This window comes from Artemia franciscana, chromosome 9 (assembly GCF_032884065.1).
Source record: "Artemia franciscana chromosome 9, ASM3288406v1, whole genome shotgun sequence".
NCBI lineage: Eukaryota > Metazoa > Arthropoda > Branchiopoda > Anostraca > Artemiidae > Artemia > Artemia franciscana.
In genome coordinates this window covers 27,291,368-27,307,794 of record NC_088871.1, presented here as the reverse complement: position 1 = coordinate 27,307,794, position 16,427 = coordinate 27,291,368, and the positions used below count along the sequence as shown (strand labels likewise).

The 16,427-nt window shown below is 36.1% G+C and overlaps 1 protein-coding gene across 4 annotated transcripts in view; it reads right to left on the bottom strand.

Annotated features, from left to right (window-relative positions):
* The window catches only part of LOC136031216 (protein unc-13 homolog B-like), a 467,059-nt gene that overhangs the window by 238,098 nt on the left and 212,534 nt on the right, over positions 1-16,427 (bottom strand). For 3 of the 4 annotated variants that reach the window (XM_065710597.1, XM_065710594.1, XM_065710596.1), the window contains one exon: positions 12,837-12,943. In XM_065710597.1, the coding sequence (XP_065566669.1) occupies positions 12,837-12,943 (107 nt within the window). Of the gene's footprint in view, positions 1-11,823; positions 11,931-12,836; positions 12,944-16,427 lie in introns of all 4 variants that reach the window. The other variant, XM_065710595.1, reaches the window with a different exon arrangement.

Below are 16,427 nucleotides of genomic sequence, written 5' to 3'. Positions count from 1 at the left end.
AAACGGCGTATCGGCGTTTCTCGCCTCACCACGGTCTGATCCGTTTGTATGATTAATGTCTATTGTTGACTCTCGTTTTTTTTTTTGTATCACATTTTTTTTTCTTTTTTTTATTTGTTTTCCGTTTTTCTTCAAGTTTTTACTCCACTATTTATCTTTTTGATGTATGTGGGTTAGAAATAAATATTATTATTCAGGTACAGCCCAGTCGATGATTATAGCTTGAGTAGATGTGTTCAAATCGGGACTATGTTTAAAATTTATCCCTATTGCAAGGCCTTGAAATTCAATGGTGAAACAATGGGGATGTGTTGCGCCTCAGGAGAAGTTAAACTTCCTCTATTGGCTGCACCACCAGAGCCATTGAAGACTTTCCTTACTGGAACTACGTCAGAATCTAAGCGTTTTTTGTAACAAATCAGAAAATATAACTCATGTTTCCAAATGACGTCGTTTGGAGCCCAATTCGAAAATCTAGATCAATTTATGTCTACTTTCAAAGTAAAAGGGCTAATTTATCATAGAGCAGGGTCCCTTCTACCATTCTCAGGCGAGAATCATAAATTTTTACAATTGTACTTCATCAGTGATAGAAATTCTGAATTGAATGCACGTTGCGAAATTTCTCCCAACGTTGAAAGAACAATCGTTTCCCAATTGCAACATCTTTTCCACGAAAATAATAATTTAGTGCGTCTGTTCAAAACAGCCATCGATTTGATGCCTACTGATACGCATAAAATTGTTATTTCCGCTGACAAAACGCCTCCTGGCCAACATGTGCGTAGATACAATGCTCCAACTATCGACGAAGCGGCAATCGTTATGGTCGGTGATCAGTTTTTACCTCGAGATATTATTCTTCATAAGCGAAACGCTCAGTTGTTAAGAATTGCTGAAACTCATCGATGCTACGATGCCCTACAATATCCTATCATTTTTTGGGATGGAGCCGAAGGCTATCACTTTAATATTAAATTGATGAATCGAGCAACTAACAAAGAAATGAATAAGAAATGCAGTGCAATGCATTATTATTCCTATAGACTAATGATTCGGCAGGATGAGAAAATTATATTTTAAAATGCCGTGAATTGTTTCACCAATTCGTCGTTGATATGTATGCTAAAATTGAATCAGAACGTTTGCTATATATCCGCCTGAATCAGACCAAGCTCCGCTCTGAACAATACATTCATTTGCGAGATGCAGTTATAAATAACGGTAATACCACAAACGTTGGAAGAATAACAATTTTACCTTCGTCATATGCTGGCAGTCCCTGTCATATGCATGAATATGCTCAAGATGCTATTGCGTATGTTCGTCTCTATGGTCGTCCAGATTTATTTATTACATTTACATGTAATCAATCTTGGGACGAGATACTGCTGCTTTAACTTCAAGGACAATCGGCGGTTCATAGACATGACATTACGGCCCGTGTCTTCCGGCAAAAGTTGAAATCACTGATAAACTACATAGTAAAACTTGAAGTGTTTGGGTCAGTGCGATGCTGGATTTACTCAGTGGCATGGCAAAAACGAGGTTTGCCACACGCACATATACTAATCTGGCTACATAAAAAAATTACTTCGAACGAAATTGATGATGTGATTTCCGCTGAAATACCTGATGAAAATGTCAATAAGGGGTTACATGATATTATTGTAAAAAATATGATACATGGACCTTGCGGTGCACTGAATGAAAATTCACCATGCATGGCCAAAGGGAGGTGCACAAAGCAATATCCTCGACTTTTAGTATCTAACACAATTACTGGCAATGATGGTTACCTACAATATAGAAGAAGATCTACTGAAGATTGCGGTGAAACAGCAATAATAAAGAAGCGTAACGGTACCACCATCGAAGTAGATAACCAGTGGGTTGTTCCATATTCCCCGTTATTATCAAAAACATTTAATGCACACATAAACGTTGAATACTGTAAGGCAATCAAATACATATACGTCAACGTAAATATACGTAAATACGTCAACAAAGGCAGTGACAAGGCAGTTTTTGGTTTGCAGCCCGAAATCAAAGATATCGACGAAATCGTACAATATCAGGCTGGAAGATACATAAGCAGTAATGAAGCTGTTTGGCAAATTCTTTCATTTCCGATACATGAAAGTAGTCCAGCTGTTGTTCACTTAGCGGTACATTTACAGAATGGTCAACGTGTTTATTTCTCGGAAACCAACGTAAAACAAAGAGCCCTGAATCCACCGGATGCAAAGTTAACCGGTTTCTTTTCGCTTTGCAAAAATGATTCTTTTGCAAAAAAAACTGCTGTATACTGAAGTGCCTTCGTATTACACGTGGAATACTAAAAATAAAGTATTTGATCGTCGAAAACAGGGTAAGTCAGTCGACGGCCAACCTACCATCTTCCAAGGTACCACGATAGGAAGACTCTACACCGTTCACCCCAATCAACATGAATGCTTCTTTCTACGCCTGCTTTTGGTGAATGTACCCGGTCCGACGTCCTTTGAGTATTTGAGAACCATAAACGGTACTATACATGACACTTACCGTAGTGCATGCCAAGCTCTGAATTTATTGGAGAATGACCAACACTGGGATAACTGCATCAATGACGCGTGCGAAACGTCAACCCCAAGTCAAATTCTTGCATTGTTTGGCATCATTTTAACAACTTGCTCTCCATCAGCTCCTACAGAGTTATGGGAAAAATATAAGTCAAAAATGTCCGAAGATATACTCCATCGAAAACAGTTAGAGACGTCAGATACGACTTTTGATTTTACATCAGAAATTTATATCTACACTTTAGTTATTATAGAAGATTTGTGAGTACGTATGGCAAACAAACCTCTTCAGGATTTGGGAATGCCTTCACCTAACCGTATCGCTGCTGTTTCGACATGTTTAGAATTGGATCGTGAACAAAGTTACAGTACGAGTGATCTATTGTCGTATGTACAAAATAACATTTCCAAGTTAACGTCGGAACAAAAAGACATTTATGATACGATAATGCATTGTGTCGATAACAACGTTGGAGAAATTTTCTTTTTGGATGCACCATGAGGTACTGGTAAAACGTTTGTGATAAAACTGATTCTGGCATCAATTCGATCAAAAAATGATATAGTGTTGGCAATTGCGTCGTCCGGAATAGCTGCAACATTTCTGCCTGGTGGAAGAACTGCTCATTCCGCTTTGAAATTGCCTCTGAATTTGCATTCTACAGAAACTCCCACGTGCAATATTTCCAAATCATCTGGGATGGGTAAAGTACCGCAGCAATACAAACTTATTATTTGGGATGAGTGCACAATGGCACACAAAAAATCGCTCGAGGCTCTGGATCAATGCTTGAAAGATTTGCCAGGGAAGTCGAAACCCTTTGGCAGCACATTAATATTGCTTGCGGGAGATTTCAGGCAAACGTTACCTATAATACCTAGATCAACTCCTGCAGACGAAATGAATGCTTGCCTGAAAAATTCTAATTTATGGGCACACGTAAATACATTAAAATTAACTACAAATATGCGTGTCCAATTGCAAAACGATGACTTTGGTCAAACATTTTCAGATCAATTGCTGGAAATTGGAAACGGAAAGCTCCCAGTAGACTCAATTTCAGGACGTATACAACTACCTGCTGATCTCTGTAATTTAGTGACGTCCAAAAATGAATTGATTGAAAAAGTATTTCCGAATATTCTAAAAAATTATAAAAATAATAAATGGCTAAGTGAAAGAGCGATTCTCGCACACAAAAATATAGACGTCCACGAAATCAACAATATTGTTTTGACCAAGATTCGAGACCAGGCAGTCCTTTACAAGTCAGTCGACACAGTTTTGGTACCAAATGAAGCGGTTAATTATCCATCTGAATTTTTAAATTCCGTGGATCTTTCAGGGTTTCAACCACACGTGCTACAACTAAAAATAGGCGTACCAATAATACTTTTAAGAAATATCAACCCACCAAAGCTTTACAATGGCACGTGACTTGCCGTAAAAAAACAATGGAAAACCTAATAGAGGCCACAATCTTGACAGGGCCTTTTGAGGGTGAGGCTGTTCTTATTCCTCGCATTCCCATGATTCCAACGGATCTGCCTTTTCAATTAAAAAGATTGCAATTCCCAATTCGATTAGCATTTGCAATCACCATTAATCAAGGTCAAGGTCAATCACTAGAAAAATGTGGTATAGTTCTTAATACTGATTGTTTTCCCATGGACAATTGTACATTGCATGTTCGAGGGTCGGTAAACCTGACAATCTATTTATATGCAGCGACAATTGGACAGCGAAGAATGTTGTATATTCGCAAGTTTTACGCAGTTAATTTGTATTGTATCTATCTATCTATCTATCTATATAAAAACGAGTTGTGTGTATGCATGTTTGTTTGTTTGTAAAAAGAGCGTTTGCATATGACGTCATTATTAGTACATACGGCTTTGTATATGCACAGACAATGGGAAAGCCAAGAATGTTGTATATTCGCAATTTTTACGTAGTTTGAAACACATATATAAATCTATCTATATTCACAGGTGGGACACAGGGACACAACTACAATGGCGCGTAACTAATATGGCGCGTAACGACTTACGCGTGCGGGGGGGCTTGGGGGGGCGCGAAGCGCCCGACCAACTTGGTTTTGGTGTGGCGCGAAGCGCCACCACAACAGCTAGTATTTAATATTTTCCTGATCAAGACGATGTCTGTATTTTAGAAATCCATCTCGCTCCGAAGTTAGATAATGACCATGGGATAGCACCCTCTCATCGTCCGCACACAAATAGACTTTTAAAGGATGATAAGACATTTTTTCCATTCTAGCAGTATAGCTTTTAAATTTTAAAGAGCAAATAACTATAACTTTCACTCTTGCAATGAGATTACTTTCCACACAATTTCTGTAAGCACTTATGTCAAAATTCTCTTTCATATAGTGTCTAGGTACCCTCTTGCGGACTTACATACTGTACAACTTCGAAAATTCAAAAAAAAGTTAGAAATCAAGTCACTCCCCGTATCGGATTTTAATAGTACTAATTTATTTGGGGCTTGCGCCTCACCCGTTTCGGGTAAATCGACTTGACCCAATTGGTTAAGCCCATTCTACAGTTAATATGCATACCTTTTTCCAAATCTTCTAATACATTTTCGATTTTATCTTTTAGCAAAAGTAAATAACCCCGTAAAATACTTGAACTTGTCCCTTCCTTGGCCATTAGCGCCTACAGACATTGTAAAAGAATGACAACATGAGTTTTCTTGAGATTTCTGTAACTGCACTACCAGCAGAAATATTTTTATTTATAATAACGTTTATTTTTTCCTATGTAAAAGGAACAAAATGGAGTCTAAGATGGTGAACGATGTGAAGTTTGGATCGGCAACAATTCAAGCACAATTTTTTGGGTCGGTTAAAACATCACAGTGACTCCTATTGTGCACAATTTCGCAAATTCTACCAAAGGCCGAAAACAAAATGAGTTTAAATCTCCCTTTCAACCCACGTTTTCAGTTCTGAACGTTTTCGAATATGGCTTTTGATCAGATTGGAGGGTTCTACGTATCTTTGTGGCCTTGACACCGTTGGCTAGCATCCATATCAAAACATTGTGATATACAACAATATTCTGTTTAGGATGAAGGTCGTAAATAAGTTTTTGTTTTGAAATGTGTTCAGTACACACGCCCATCCTTTACCAAAGAAATATTATGTGGACTCTAAGAGTCCTTAGTCACCGGTCTGTTTGTGCACGGAAAAAAAATCCTTCAATAAATAGTAAATTTCCACTGGAATTCCACCGTCAACTCCAAAAAGTCATCTTTATGGTCCTTTTCCTTTAAAAGTGGCAATGTCGGGGAAATTTAGAGAAAAAGGATCACTAAGCCATTTGTAATGACCGCATGCCAAAGAATAATGAGACATTGCTGACAGATGTGAGTTCTTATCCAGTAAAACTTCATCCAGTGTTTTATCGGTTGAATCATTTTCCGGGATACAATCTCCGTTGAAAATATATCTTCCCCTTAATGATATCTCTAGAAATAGACGCTGATCCACGTTGGTGACAAATCCTATTTTCTCTTTACTGATTTTAAGAATTAAATCCGTCACCAGATGAGGAGTTGAAAAGTAATAGCCCAAATCCACCCCAAACTCCTCATAGATTTTACCAAGGTTTCAAAAACAATATTCAGCAACGTCAATACATCACATGCCAGGCACATATGACAATGATCATGCCTTCTTTGACATCCTCCCTTAGCCCAAGCCCTCTTAGTAAATTCAAAGTCGGCAGGGGTGCATTGACGATCGTAACGTGAATCATTAAATCATTTTGATGGACGGCAATCTATCTTCATGAACATTCAAGGCGGAGTTGTAGTATTCATACAAGTATTTACCCCTACACATTAATAAAACAAATATTTCATCATCTGGACAACACTGTTTAAGGTGGGAGAAATTTTCAGAATCATCACTTTTCAGTACTTGAATGAATTGACCTACAGATTTGAGGAAAAACTATTGGAGTCTGAAAAGCGAATTTTATTCAAGCACGGTATTACCATTATTTATTGTTTTTCATTGAAATTCTATGAGTAGCAGCTGCTCAAATGATTTGGGTATGAATCTATCCATATTCAAAGTACCATCTATCCATGCGCCATCGACAACTTCACATCTCTGCAAATGTGCCAACACCGGTTATATGAATTTCACATTGCTGGAATTGTGCATTCAACCAGATAAAAATATTTTTTTTAACATTTAAATTACAAAATTGATGAACCAGTACACGAAAGTTACTCCCCCCCAATAAAATTGTGAAGCTCAAACGATTTTCGTCACGGAATGACATCTATCCTCCGCCATTACCCTCAATAGCTTTCACCTTAATTCCTAATACATTGCTTTATTTTTAAGGGCCAATTCGTCCTCTGGTGATAAGGTCATTGGACAGGATACATTGCACGACTGTGAAATTAACTTACTTGGTATTTTAATAAGTTCTGTCCTGGTTGCACCCATACAATCCTTCCAAGCCAGTGTCTCAAAAACCTTCACCAATTTCAAGGTATTAAACGAGACTCTTTGCGCATGAGCTTAACAGACTGTAATAGTTTCATGTTTTTTTTAACACGATTTAAATTTGAGGAGTCGTACACATCTATCAGTTTGGCTTCACAGTCTAAAGTCACCTTGTCGCTAGATAGGAAGAAATTCTGAAAGTTACTGCCAACCGCTTCTACACATTTGTACCCTTGCCGCTTGGTGTGCCTCGTAAGATATTTTAATTTTAATTCTGTATGAAATCTAGGAACCCTTAGGACAGTAGTAGCATGTCCCCCTACGCTTTTAACCCTCAAATAAAACGATAATAATAACTGGTATATAAATTTTATTATGTCCAATTGAATCGGGCTCACTGGCAAGCTTGTAGAGAAGCCAAATATAGTGTTTCACAGATTCAATGGATGGAGCCCTCATTAGATACGTTTCCCCCTTTTTATCTTTTCGCTCATCTTTGTCGAACTCTGTATCATATTGTAAAACAGTAAAACCAATCTTTAAATGTTCATTTGCCCGCTCAAAAATATTTATCCCTTTAATTATTATTGCATATATCTCCTGCATTGCACTTTCTTGCTGAAGGACCACGAAAAAGAGATGAAGCACCGCCAGTTTGGATCTTAAGGGTCTAGTGCTGTCATACTTACTTACTCCTTTACTTATATTGACCATTTAATCAATTAAAATCAAGAAATTTTGGGCCCCCATTAATTGCAAAACAGTCCAAACGTGTCTTACTAACATCCTTTTACAGGGGTTTGTGAGCTGCCACGATGAAAGCATACTTGAAGTCCTGAAGCCCCATTGTGTACACCTTTATACACCTTTAAATTTGCATTATATTCTATACCCCTCCCATGTCTCTAAACAAAATTCTTTTTTATTTTACCCACTTTCCCATCTAAACTCTGAATAAATAAAACCACGACCCACTACCCCTCTAATTACAATTATCCAATTTCGTTATAATAATATTCACCAAATCTATTACACCCTTAAAATTACGCAAACCCAAATGAAGTGTTAGCATTTCAGTTTACGCATAATGCGAATCCAGCTGATCCGATTTTTATTCAAATTTGTAATTTTTGCACAATATGCCATTCCTAACAATATCTTCCCGAATCAGTCTTTCAAGAAGGGCTTGAATCTTGTCCAAATAGGACTGCACTATGTCTTTTGGATCGGTCACAATGCCACACGCCATAAACGAATTGAATGAGTCCTCAAATTCAGCCCTATAAACATATATATTATGTAAGGCAAATTCGATGAAATAAAACTCTGGCAAAACTGGGGGTGCTATGGAAATTTCATGCAGTGCACCACTTTTTTAGACTTAACCTTACTTGTAAACGGTAGGGATCGTGCTTTGTGTGAAATACCCTAGCTCACTCAGCATACCGTCGAGTGTATCAAGACTGAGGTGATCAGCCCAGCCAAAAGCATCCTCTGATACACACTGGGGATCAGTGGTATTTGATTGAGCCAAACCCTCTGTTGAAATATTTATGACTGTATCAGTAGTTATATCACCGGAATAACCTAATAGTAGTTTATCAAGCCAATCTGGGGTCTGATGAGACTCAACATGGAGATTATTTTGAAATTGAAATACTGGTGTCAATATGTATATCTCCATAACGTCAAAGAGGCCAATATGCCAATATGGGGACTAATGCGACTCGACATGGAGATTATCTTGAAATTGCAATACTGGCGTCAATATGGATATCTCCATAACATCAAAGAGGTTGCTGGCCCCTTGGCTTCATGGGGTCGATAATGTCGCTAGGTTGACCTAAAAATGAATGAGAAGTTATTTTATTTTTGAAAAGGCTTTTTATTAAACTCAGAAAGAATATTTTGATCATATGGGAGTGTGTGTGTGTGTGTGTGTTTGTGTGTGTGTTTGGGTCTATGTATTTGTGTGTCTGTGTGTCTGTGTGTCTGCGTGTCTGTGTGTCTGTGCGTCTGTGCGTCTGTGTGTCTCTGTCTGCGTGTCTGTGTGTCCTATGAGTGTCAGTATTTTGATCATATGCGCGTGTGTGTGTGTGTGTGTGTGTGCGTGTGTGTGTCTATGTGCTTGTGTGTCTGGTATGTCTTTGTGTCTGTGTGTCTGTGTGTCTATGAGTTTGTGTTTCTGTGTGTCTGTGTGTCTGCGTGTCTGTGTGTCTGTCTGTGTGCATGTGTGTCTGTGTGTCTTTGTATCTGTATGTCTGCGTGTCTGTGTGTCTGTGTGTCTGTTTGTATGTGTGCCTGTGTGTCTTTGTGTCTGTGTGTCTGTGTGTCTGCGTGTCTGTATTTCTGTGTGTCTGTGTCTCTGTGTGTCTGTGAGTCTGTGTGTCTTTGTGTCTGTGCGTCTGTCTGTCTGTGTGTCTGATATACATACAATCCGGTAACTAAAGGGGATGTAAATGTCATTTGATAGACCAAAACTGTATAAACCAAACTTAAATATATAACCGAAATGAAATATATAAAATGAGATAAACAAAAACTGAAATAGTTCCTGTCCACTAAAAATAGAACAAAAATAAATATATAGATCACGAACCTTTTGTATATTACAGTCCTTGTTAACTTTCCTTTTAGACATGTTGCTTGATCAAACTCAGTTCATCAGTTGATAATAACTAGGCTCAATTCACATTCTTTTATATCAAATATCTTGGGTTCAAACGTATTCAGTAAAGGAGGCCTCATGGAAGAAACTCATGGTGCTTTTATCCCAGGGCCAATTTCACCAATAAATTTCACTGATCGCATGTAAAGTGCATAATAGAACCTGGGGGTACTTTGCACTTAAAGAGCATCAGTACCTCAGTACCCTCATCTCAGTACGCTCAGTACCCATACTACTCATGTGTGCCACGACTTTCAAAAGATCGCACACAATTCGGAATTGTGGCAAAACTTCGTCAAACTTACTCCATAAATCTGAGCTCTTATGGAGAAAAATTGAAAAGATTAAAAAAAAAATATTTTCCAATGAAAAGACCATGTCAATTAAGAACAAACAGAAATCTATTGAAAAAAATTTTTCCACAAAAGACGTTTTTTCAACAAAACTGCAATAATTCAAAGATGAGGATAAATAAAGTCAAAATTTTTTGTTCAAGGAAAAACTAAAACAAAGCAGGGCTCCCATGCATTCTAAAGACCAGAACGTAATTTGTACTTGTCTCTACTTGTTTTGATTTTGAGTCGGCGATTAATTGTAATTTCTGTTCATTTTGGGTTTCATTTATTTATTATTGGTGATTTATGAAGAATTTTCTTTAATTGATAAAAATAATATTATACAACCTACATTACTTACTGCCCTGGTCACCAGGGTTATGCTGGGTCATGTCATCCCGGGACGCATAGTTATTTTATCTTTAGTCTGTTTTAAACAAAATGGTGATTAAATTTTTTTTTATCTGGTATCCTTTTCGATGGGGGAGTGCAGCAAAAAGGACGCAGAAGAGAGGATGGTTGCCGTCCAGTTAGTTTTGATTCTTAAAAAGTGTACTATAATTTTGAATTGATTGGGCCCCCTTTAAAGTTTCAATGATCTTCCCTTCCATATTGCATGGCACTAGGGAATAATACAAAATATATTGAAATATATTGAATATAATGGCTATCTATTTTAGGCAATACTAGATTGTTGTCTCTCATAAATCCGAAATCACCAAAAACTTCCGGAAATAATTATTACTATATATCAAAAAGTAAGTCCACTTTTGTTTTTTTAGTAAATTCGGTGATTACTATGATTTTATTTCTTTTTTGTTAATATTATGGTAAATGAACATACTGCCCGAAATAAAACTGTTTTCAGTAAAGCACAAATGAAATTTTGTTGTAGTAATTTCTGTTTGTTTCAACTTTAACTTTTAGCCTAGTTGAGCTTTTTCGTTGACTTTTTAGTTTGATTTTTCAATTTGTGCTTTTTAGTTTTAGCCACTACAATTACTGTTCATTGTGGGCCCCATTTATTCATTGATAGTGACTTCTGTTTTAAGTTTTAATTGTTATTTGATTTTTAGTAAAACTCTTTAGTTGTGCTTGAAAAACTTCTTTAATGAAAAATTTGTAAAGATTAATAATAGAAAAACATTAATTCTGCGTCTTGTTAGAATTTTATTATATTACTTCAAAACTCATTTAATCTTTTTGAGAATGAACTTTAATATTGAAATGAAATTTTCAATTGTATTATATGAATCTATTTTATTTATATCCTACTTTCGACTCTAAAAGTAAGTCTTTTAAGAGTTTTTAACACAAAATTATACTTTTCGAGAAACGAAATTATAAAGCCAATATTTTTCATTTTTGATGGAGATAATAATTTTGATGGCCTAATAATTTATCGGAATTCAGTTTCGCTGAAACAGTGTAAAGTTTTCCATCTGTCTATGCTAAAGCATAAATGAGGATATCTATTAGAAAAGATTGATTAAAAATAGCTCATTTAGTAGGAAAAATACCAACCAGAGACTGAATTTTAGAACGGGACAAACTTTAGAAATAAGTAAAAAATTAATTTAGAAGACAATAATTATTTTGTTAACTAGTCAGAGCTTCTGATGCAAAGAATCTTTTTCGGGAAGTATCAGTTGCATCAAAATGAGGTCAGGGGTATATCAAAAAAATTAGATCTATGTAGTCAAACCCAGATTTTGTAAGTTTTACAGTAAAGTGCTAGAATCCAAACATTAATTTATAGATCATACCTGTAACAGCAATTTTACATGACCAATTAGCAGTACCTTCAAGGACCAGCAACTCAGCCTGTTCCAAAGTATCAATATGTGGGTCTGGGTCCACACCAAAGGTCATTCTAAAGGACAGAAGAATTCACATAAAAGCAAGAGAAGCTAGCGATATAACGTAAAATAGCGTTTCTTCACATTGCGACTTTAAAGTAATGGCTGACTTGTGTGACTAGTATTTCCAAGGAATCTAGCAAGAGAAAGCCACAGGTAACAATTTGTATTCTATTGCTAAAAGAATAAAGTTCAGTCTGGTGCATATTTTAGAACTTGAATCGTAACATAACCCAAGCTAGATCACCTCCCTCAACGAAAATACAGACGTATAGACTCACAACATTTTGGCAGAGCTGAAATAGATTAAGCGTAAGAGGCATAAAGTTCAGATGATTTACTTTAAAGTCACAAAAAGCCGAATCTATTTTATATCCAGAACACTGTGATATTTGAAACGACCAATGAGTATCGATATTGTTTATTGAATTTAAAAGCCTCTTCGACCTTAGTTATGCAAGATCGTAAAATACATTGATTATGACATGCACAAAGTTGCAAAAAGCACAATTAGCGGTTAAAAATAGAAGACAGTATTGCTCCGTACAACAATAAGCAGTTTAAGAGATGTTGAGCCCTGTTCTTAATAGACAGCAAACAGAGTATCTTTTGGAAGACTCTAGCCAGATTCGACGTAAACGTTAACTCCTTAGTCTATGAAGAAGGTCTAGCTTGATAAGTTAAATTGTTGTGGTCAATTGCATTGCAATTGTGTTTTTTAGGAGGGGAGGGGATAATGGAAGTGTTCATTAATAGTAAACAGGAAGAGTATTATGTCTTGAGGAGTGACAAGAGGATCAAATTAAGGACTACATTCTGGCATATTCTCTATATTTCTTTTTTCATTGATGGAGTATTTAAATCGAATCTGACTTCTATAGTTGTGATGAAAATGACACACATCGTAGAATGACTCAAACCTGTAATTGCAATTTTTGCAGACCATTTGCTTGTGCCATCTAGAACACTTTGTTTAACTGCCCGCATGTGTCCAGTGTGTACTTTCTCGTCTATGCTGAATACTTGTCTAAAGAGAAAACAACTTCAGCTAATATACTACATTGAATGCCATTTTTAAATATGCATTCATTGTTATTGTTCATAATGAGAGGGGCCATCTGTTAAGAAGAAAATATCTAAACTGTACTACTTTGCCAAGGGAACTAATATAGACTTTGTTAAGGTCAAAGGGAAGACATGTTGAGCTACTATAATACATCATGTGCAACTTTTATTTCATTTATTCACTATTTTAACATTTTTAAGGGGGGCATTTTCCAGGAAGTACTATCTGGGGGAGGGGGTGAATGCTGATCAACTAAAACAAAAATCCTTAAATGGGCACTGTTTGTCAAGAGAAATACTTCTTATATATCTAAACAGAAAATAGAAAGGACAAAGGTTAGCTCTCCAGTAAGAAGTGTTTGAAGAACCCTTCAAATGGAAAGTTCTTGCGGAAAAATTAAAAGAATTAAAAAAAAATTTCAAGTCTAAAATTAAAGCTTTGAAAACAGAGTAGCAAATACTACAAAAAATTAGAATAAGATTTTTTGGTTTTGGACAAACTAAATACAAATTTTACTAAATAAAGCGTAAATTATTTTTCTTATGATGTTATGAACATAAATTAAAAATAAAGAAACTGTCAGTTTTGTCTACGACTGACATCTAATCCAGATCAGTGATCTGAATCATGAAGTGACCCTTCACATGGAAAGCTGTTGCGGAAAAATTCAAAGAATTTTTAAGAACTGTTTCCAGTTTAAAACCTAAATCTTTGAAAATAAAGTAAAAAAATCTGAAAAAATTAGAACAAGAATTTGATTTTTGAACAAACTAATGCAAGTTATATTCAGCAAAGCAAAAGTCATTTTTATTACGATACTCTAAAACAAAATGAATCAAAAATCAAGAAACTGACAATGTTTATCAATGATTAACATCAAATCTGGATGAGTGAACTGAATTAAACAGTTTGTTGTAACGAACTGTAAGTAAAGAATGAATCGGTGAAACAGTAACCGAAAGTTTAATAACTGAATTTTGATGAAAAAAAAATATACTCCTAGAGAATTTTCTTTTTATGCTGGTTCCAAATATGTAAAATTCATTAAGATTAAGACTACCCAACAAAGCTAAGAGCCTGATTTTTGAAAACAGGGCGAATATCCACCATAAGTGAAGTGATTTCAATGAAAGTTCCATCACCAGGTTCAGTATATCAGAATTCTGAATGGCAGAAGAAAGATCACGGATGCGTGTTCATTTTTTATTTTTGTCTCCCCCCCCCCTCAGGGGTGACTGTATTGAATCAAGGGCGCTGGAAGATTGATAGAGCTCATTCAAACGGAAACTAAAAGATTTAGAGCTCTTTTTCAATAATATTTGATCAAATTTTTAAGACAGCCATTTGATTCAGCATAGTTGAAAAGTATACGAGCTGTGCTTTTAGTAATGATACGACCATCCATGGTCCCTGGGAACAGGGCTTTAATTTGTTCAAGCCCCCATATTGTTCATGTATAATATTTGTTACTGGGATATATACTGAAATTTTTCGGGGTAATGTGTTGTGGAGTGACGGGAATTTTTCACACTAAGGATTTTCTAGGAGAAATATACAGGGGCGAGGGAAATAGCAGGGAAGGGTATTTCTTGGCATGCTTTCAAAATCAATCAGAAATTAAATTACAAAAAAAAATCAAGTGAAAGTAAGAAGCAACATTAAAGATTTTAAAAATAGAATCATTCTGGGTATGGGGGGGCTTCCCCTTCGTCAAATCTCAAAATTTAGGTGAAACTTTGACTTTTTCTCGATTCTTTAGGAGAGCCTACTCGAACACAATGATTTTGAATGAAAATTATTTGTTTTAGAACTTTGTGACTTTAGCGTAAAGAGCGTGGGTCGAAGAAAGGGCAGCCCCCTTATAGGTAGAATAAATTATTTTCGTTTTAGGTTTTAATGCTGCCTCTTACTTTCAGTTGAAAAGGCTTTTTTTTATTATTTAATTATATACAAGATACGGTTTTTCAAGATCAAACTATTTTAAAGTTAGATCTGTGAAGCTTTTGTAAACTGTGGGCTTCTAGATGCTTATTTGACCATGGAAACATATAGTCAAGCAACGCAAGTAAATTTTCCTTGTCTGAATTTCATCAAGGAATGTTGGGGGGGGGGCTGTCTGAACTGAACTAAAGGACAATATGTACGTGTCGCTTGTCAAAATGGTGCATGTGCAATATCTCAGGAATGCTTGAGGCTACGAATTCAGTTCAGTCTGGTTATGCCAAGGGGGCTGTTGAACTAAATAAAAAAAATTATGTGTAGCCAAGTTGTGAAAAGAACGTAACTGCAACATCCCTCGTATGACTAAGGCCGCTAAATTAAAACTTTCATGGTATGTTGAAGGGGATAAAGGGCTAAGTCAAGACTTTAACTGAATATAGGTTTTAAAAGGGTTTGCTAAAATATCTTAGGAACGGTCGAAGATACTAAGTTCAAACTTTAAATGCTTACTGAGGAGGATTTTGAACAAAATCCAAGGAAGTCATATGCAATCCGGTTGTCATAGCAGAGGGCTATGCTCGACTAAATTAAAGACACTATACACATCTATATTGCTAAAAGGTGTATATGCATTCCCTCATTCACCAACAGACTAAGGAAACAAAATCGAAACCTTCAAGGCATACTAAGGTGTTGTTGAATTAAACAAAAAGAAGTCATTTGCTTCCAGGTTGTTAAAAGGGCGCATCTGTATTATCTCAGGAGCAGCTAAGGGTATTAAGCTGAAACTTCTAGGTACTGTTGAAGGGGAGGGGGTGTGAAACTAAATTAAAAGACAGCATGTGTACCAAATTTTTCAAGTTTGTCAAGTTTGTTGAACTTTCAGGGAGTATTGAGAAAGATATCGAAACAAATAAAAAGAAAACAATGTGAATCCAGGTTATCATAAGGGTGGAGCTGTAACATCAAAAGAAGGGCTAAGGATATCAAGTTGAAATTTCAGGGTAACACACTGGGGTATAACAAATTAAATCAAATGCCAGAATGTAGTTCCACTTTGTCGAAATGGCGCACCAGCAATATCTCAAGAATGGATAAGGGTATTAAGTCTGAACTTTGGGTGGAAGTTGAGTGGGAAGTAAGGATGTATCTGTTTTTCTCAGAAACGGCTAAGGAACTAAAGTTGAGGCTTTCAGGGAATATTAAGGAGGGTGTTGAATTAAATAAAGAGAAAACGTGTACGTCCCAGTTGTTGAAAGGGTGTATTTGTAATATCTCAGGAGTAGCTAAGGGTATTAAGCAGAGACTTCCAGGTAAAGTTGAGCGGGGCGGGGTGTTAAACTAAATCAAAAGACTGTATGTGCATCAAGTTTATCAAGAGGATATATCTGCAATTTATAAGGAGCGGTTAAGGGTAAAAGTTGAAACTTTCAGAGAATATATAGGAAGATATCGAATCAAATCAAAAGTAGCAATGTGAACCCAGTTTATCATAAGGGTAAAG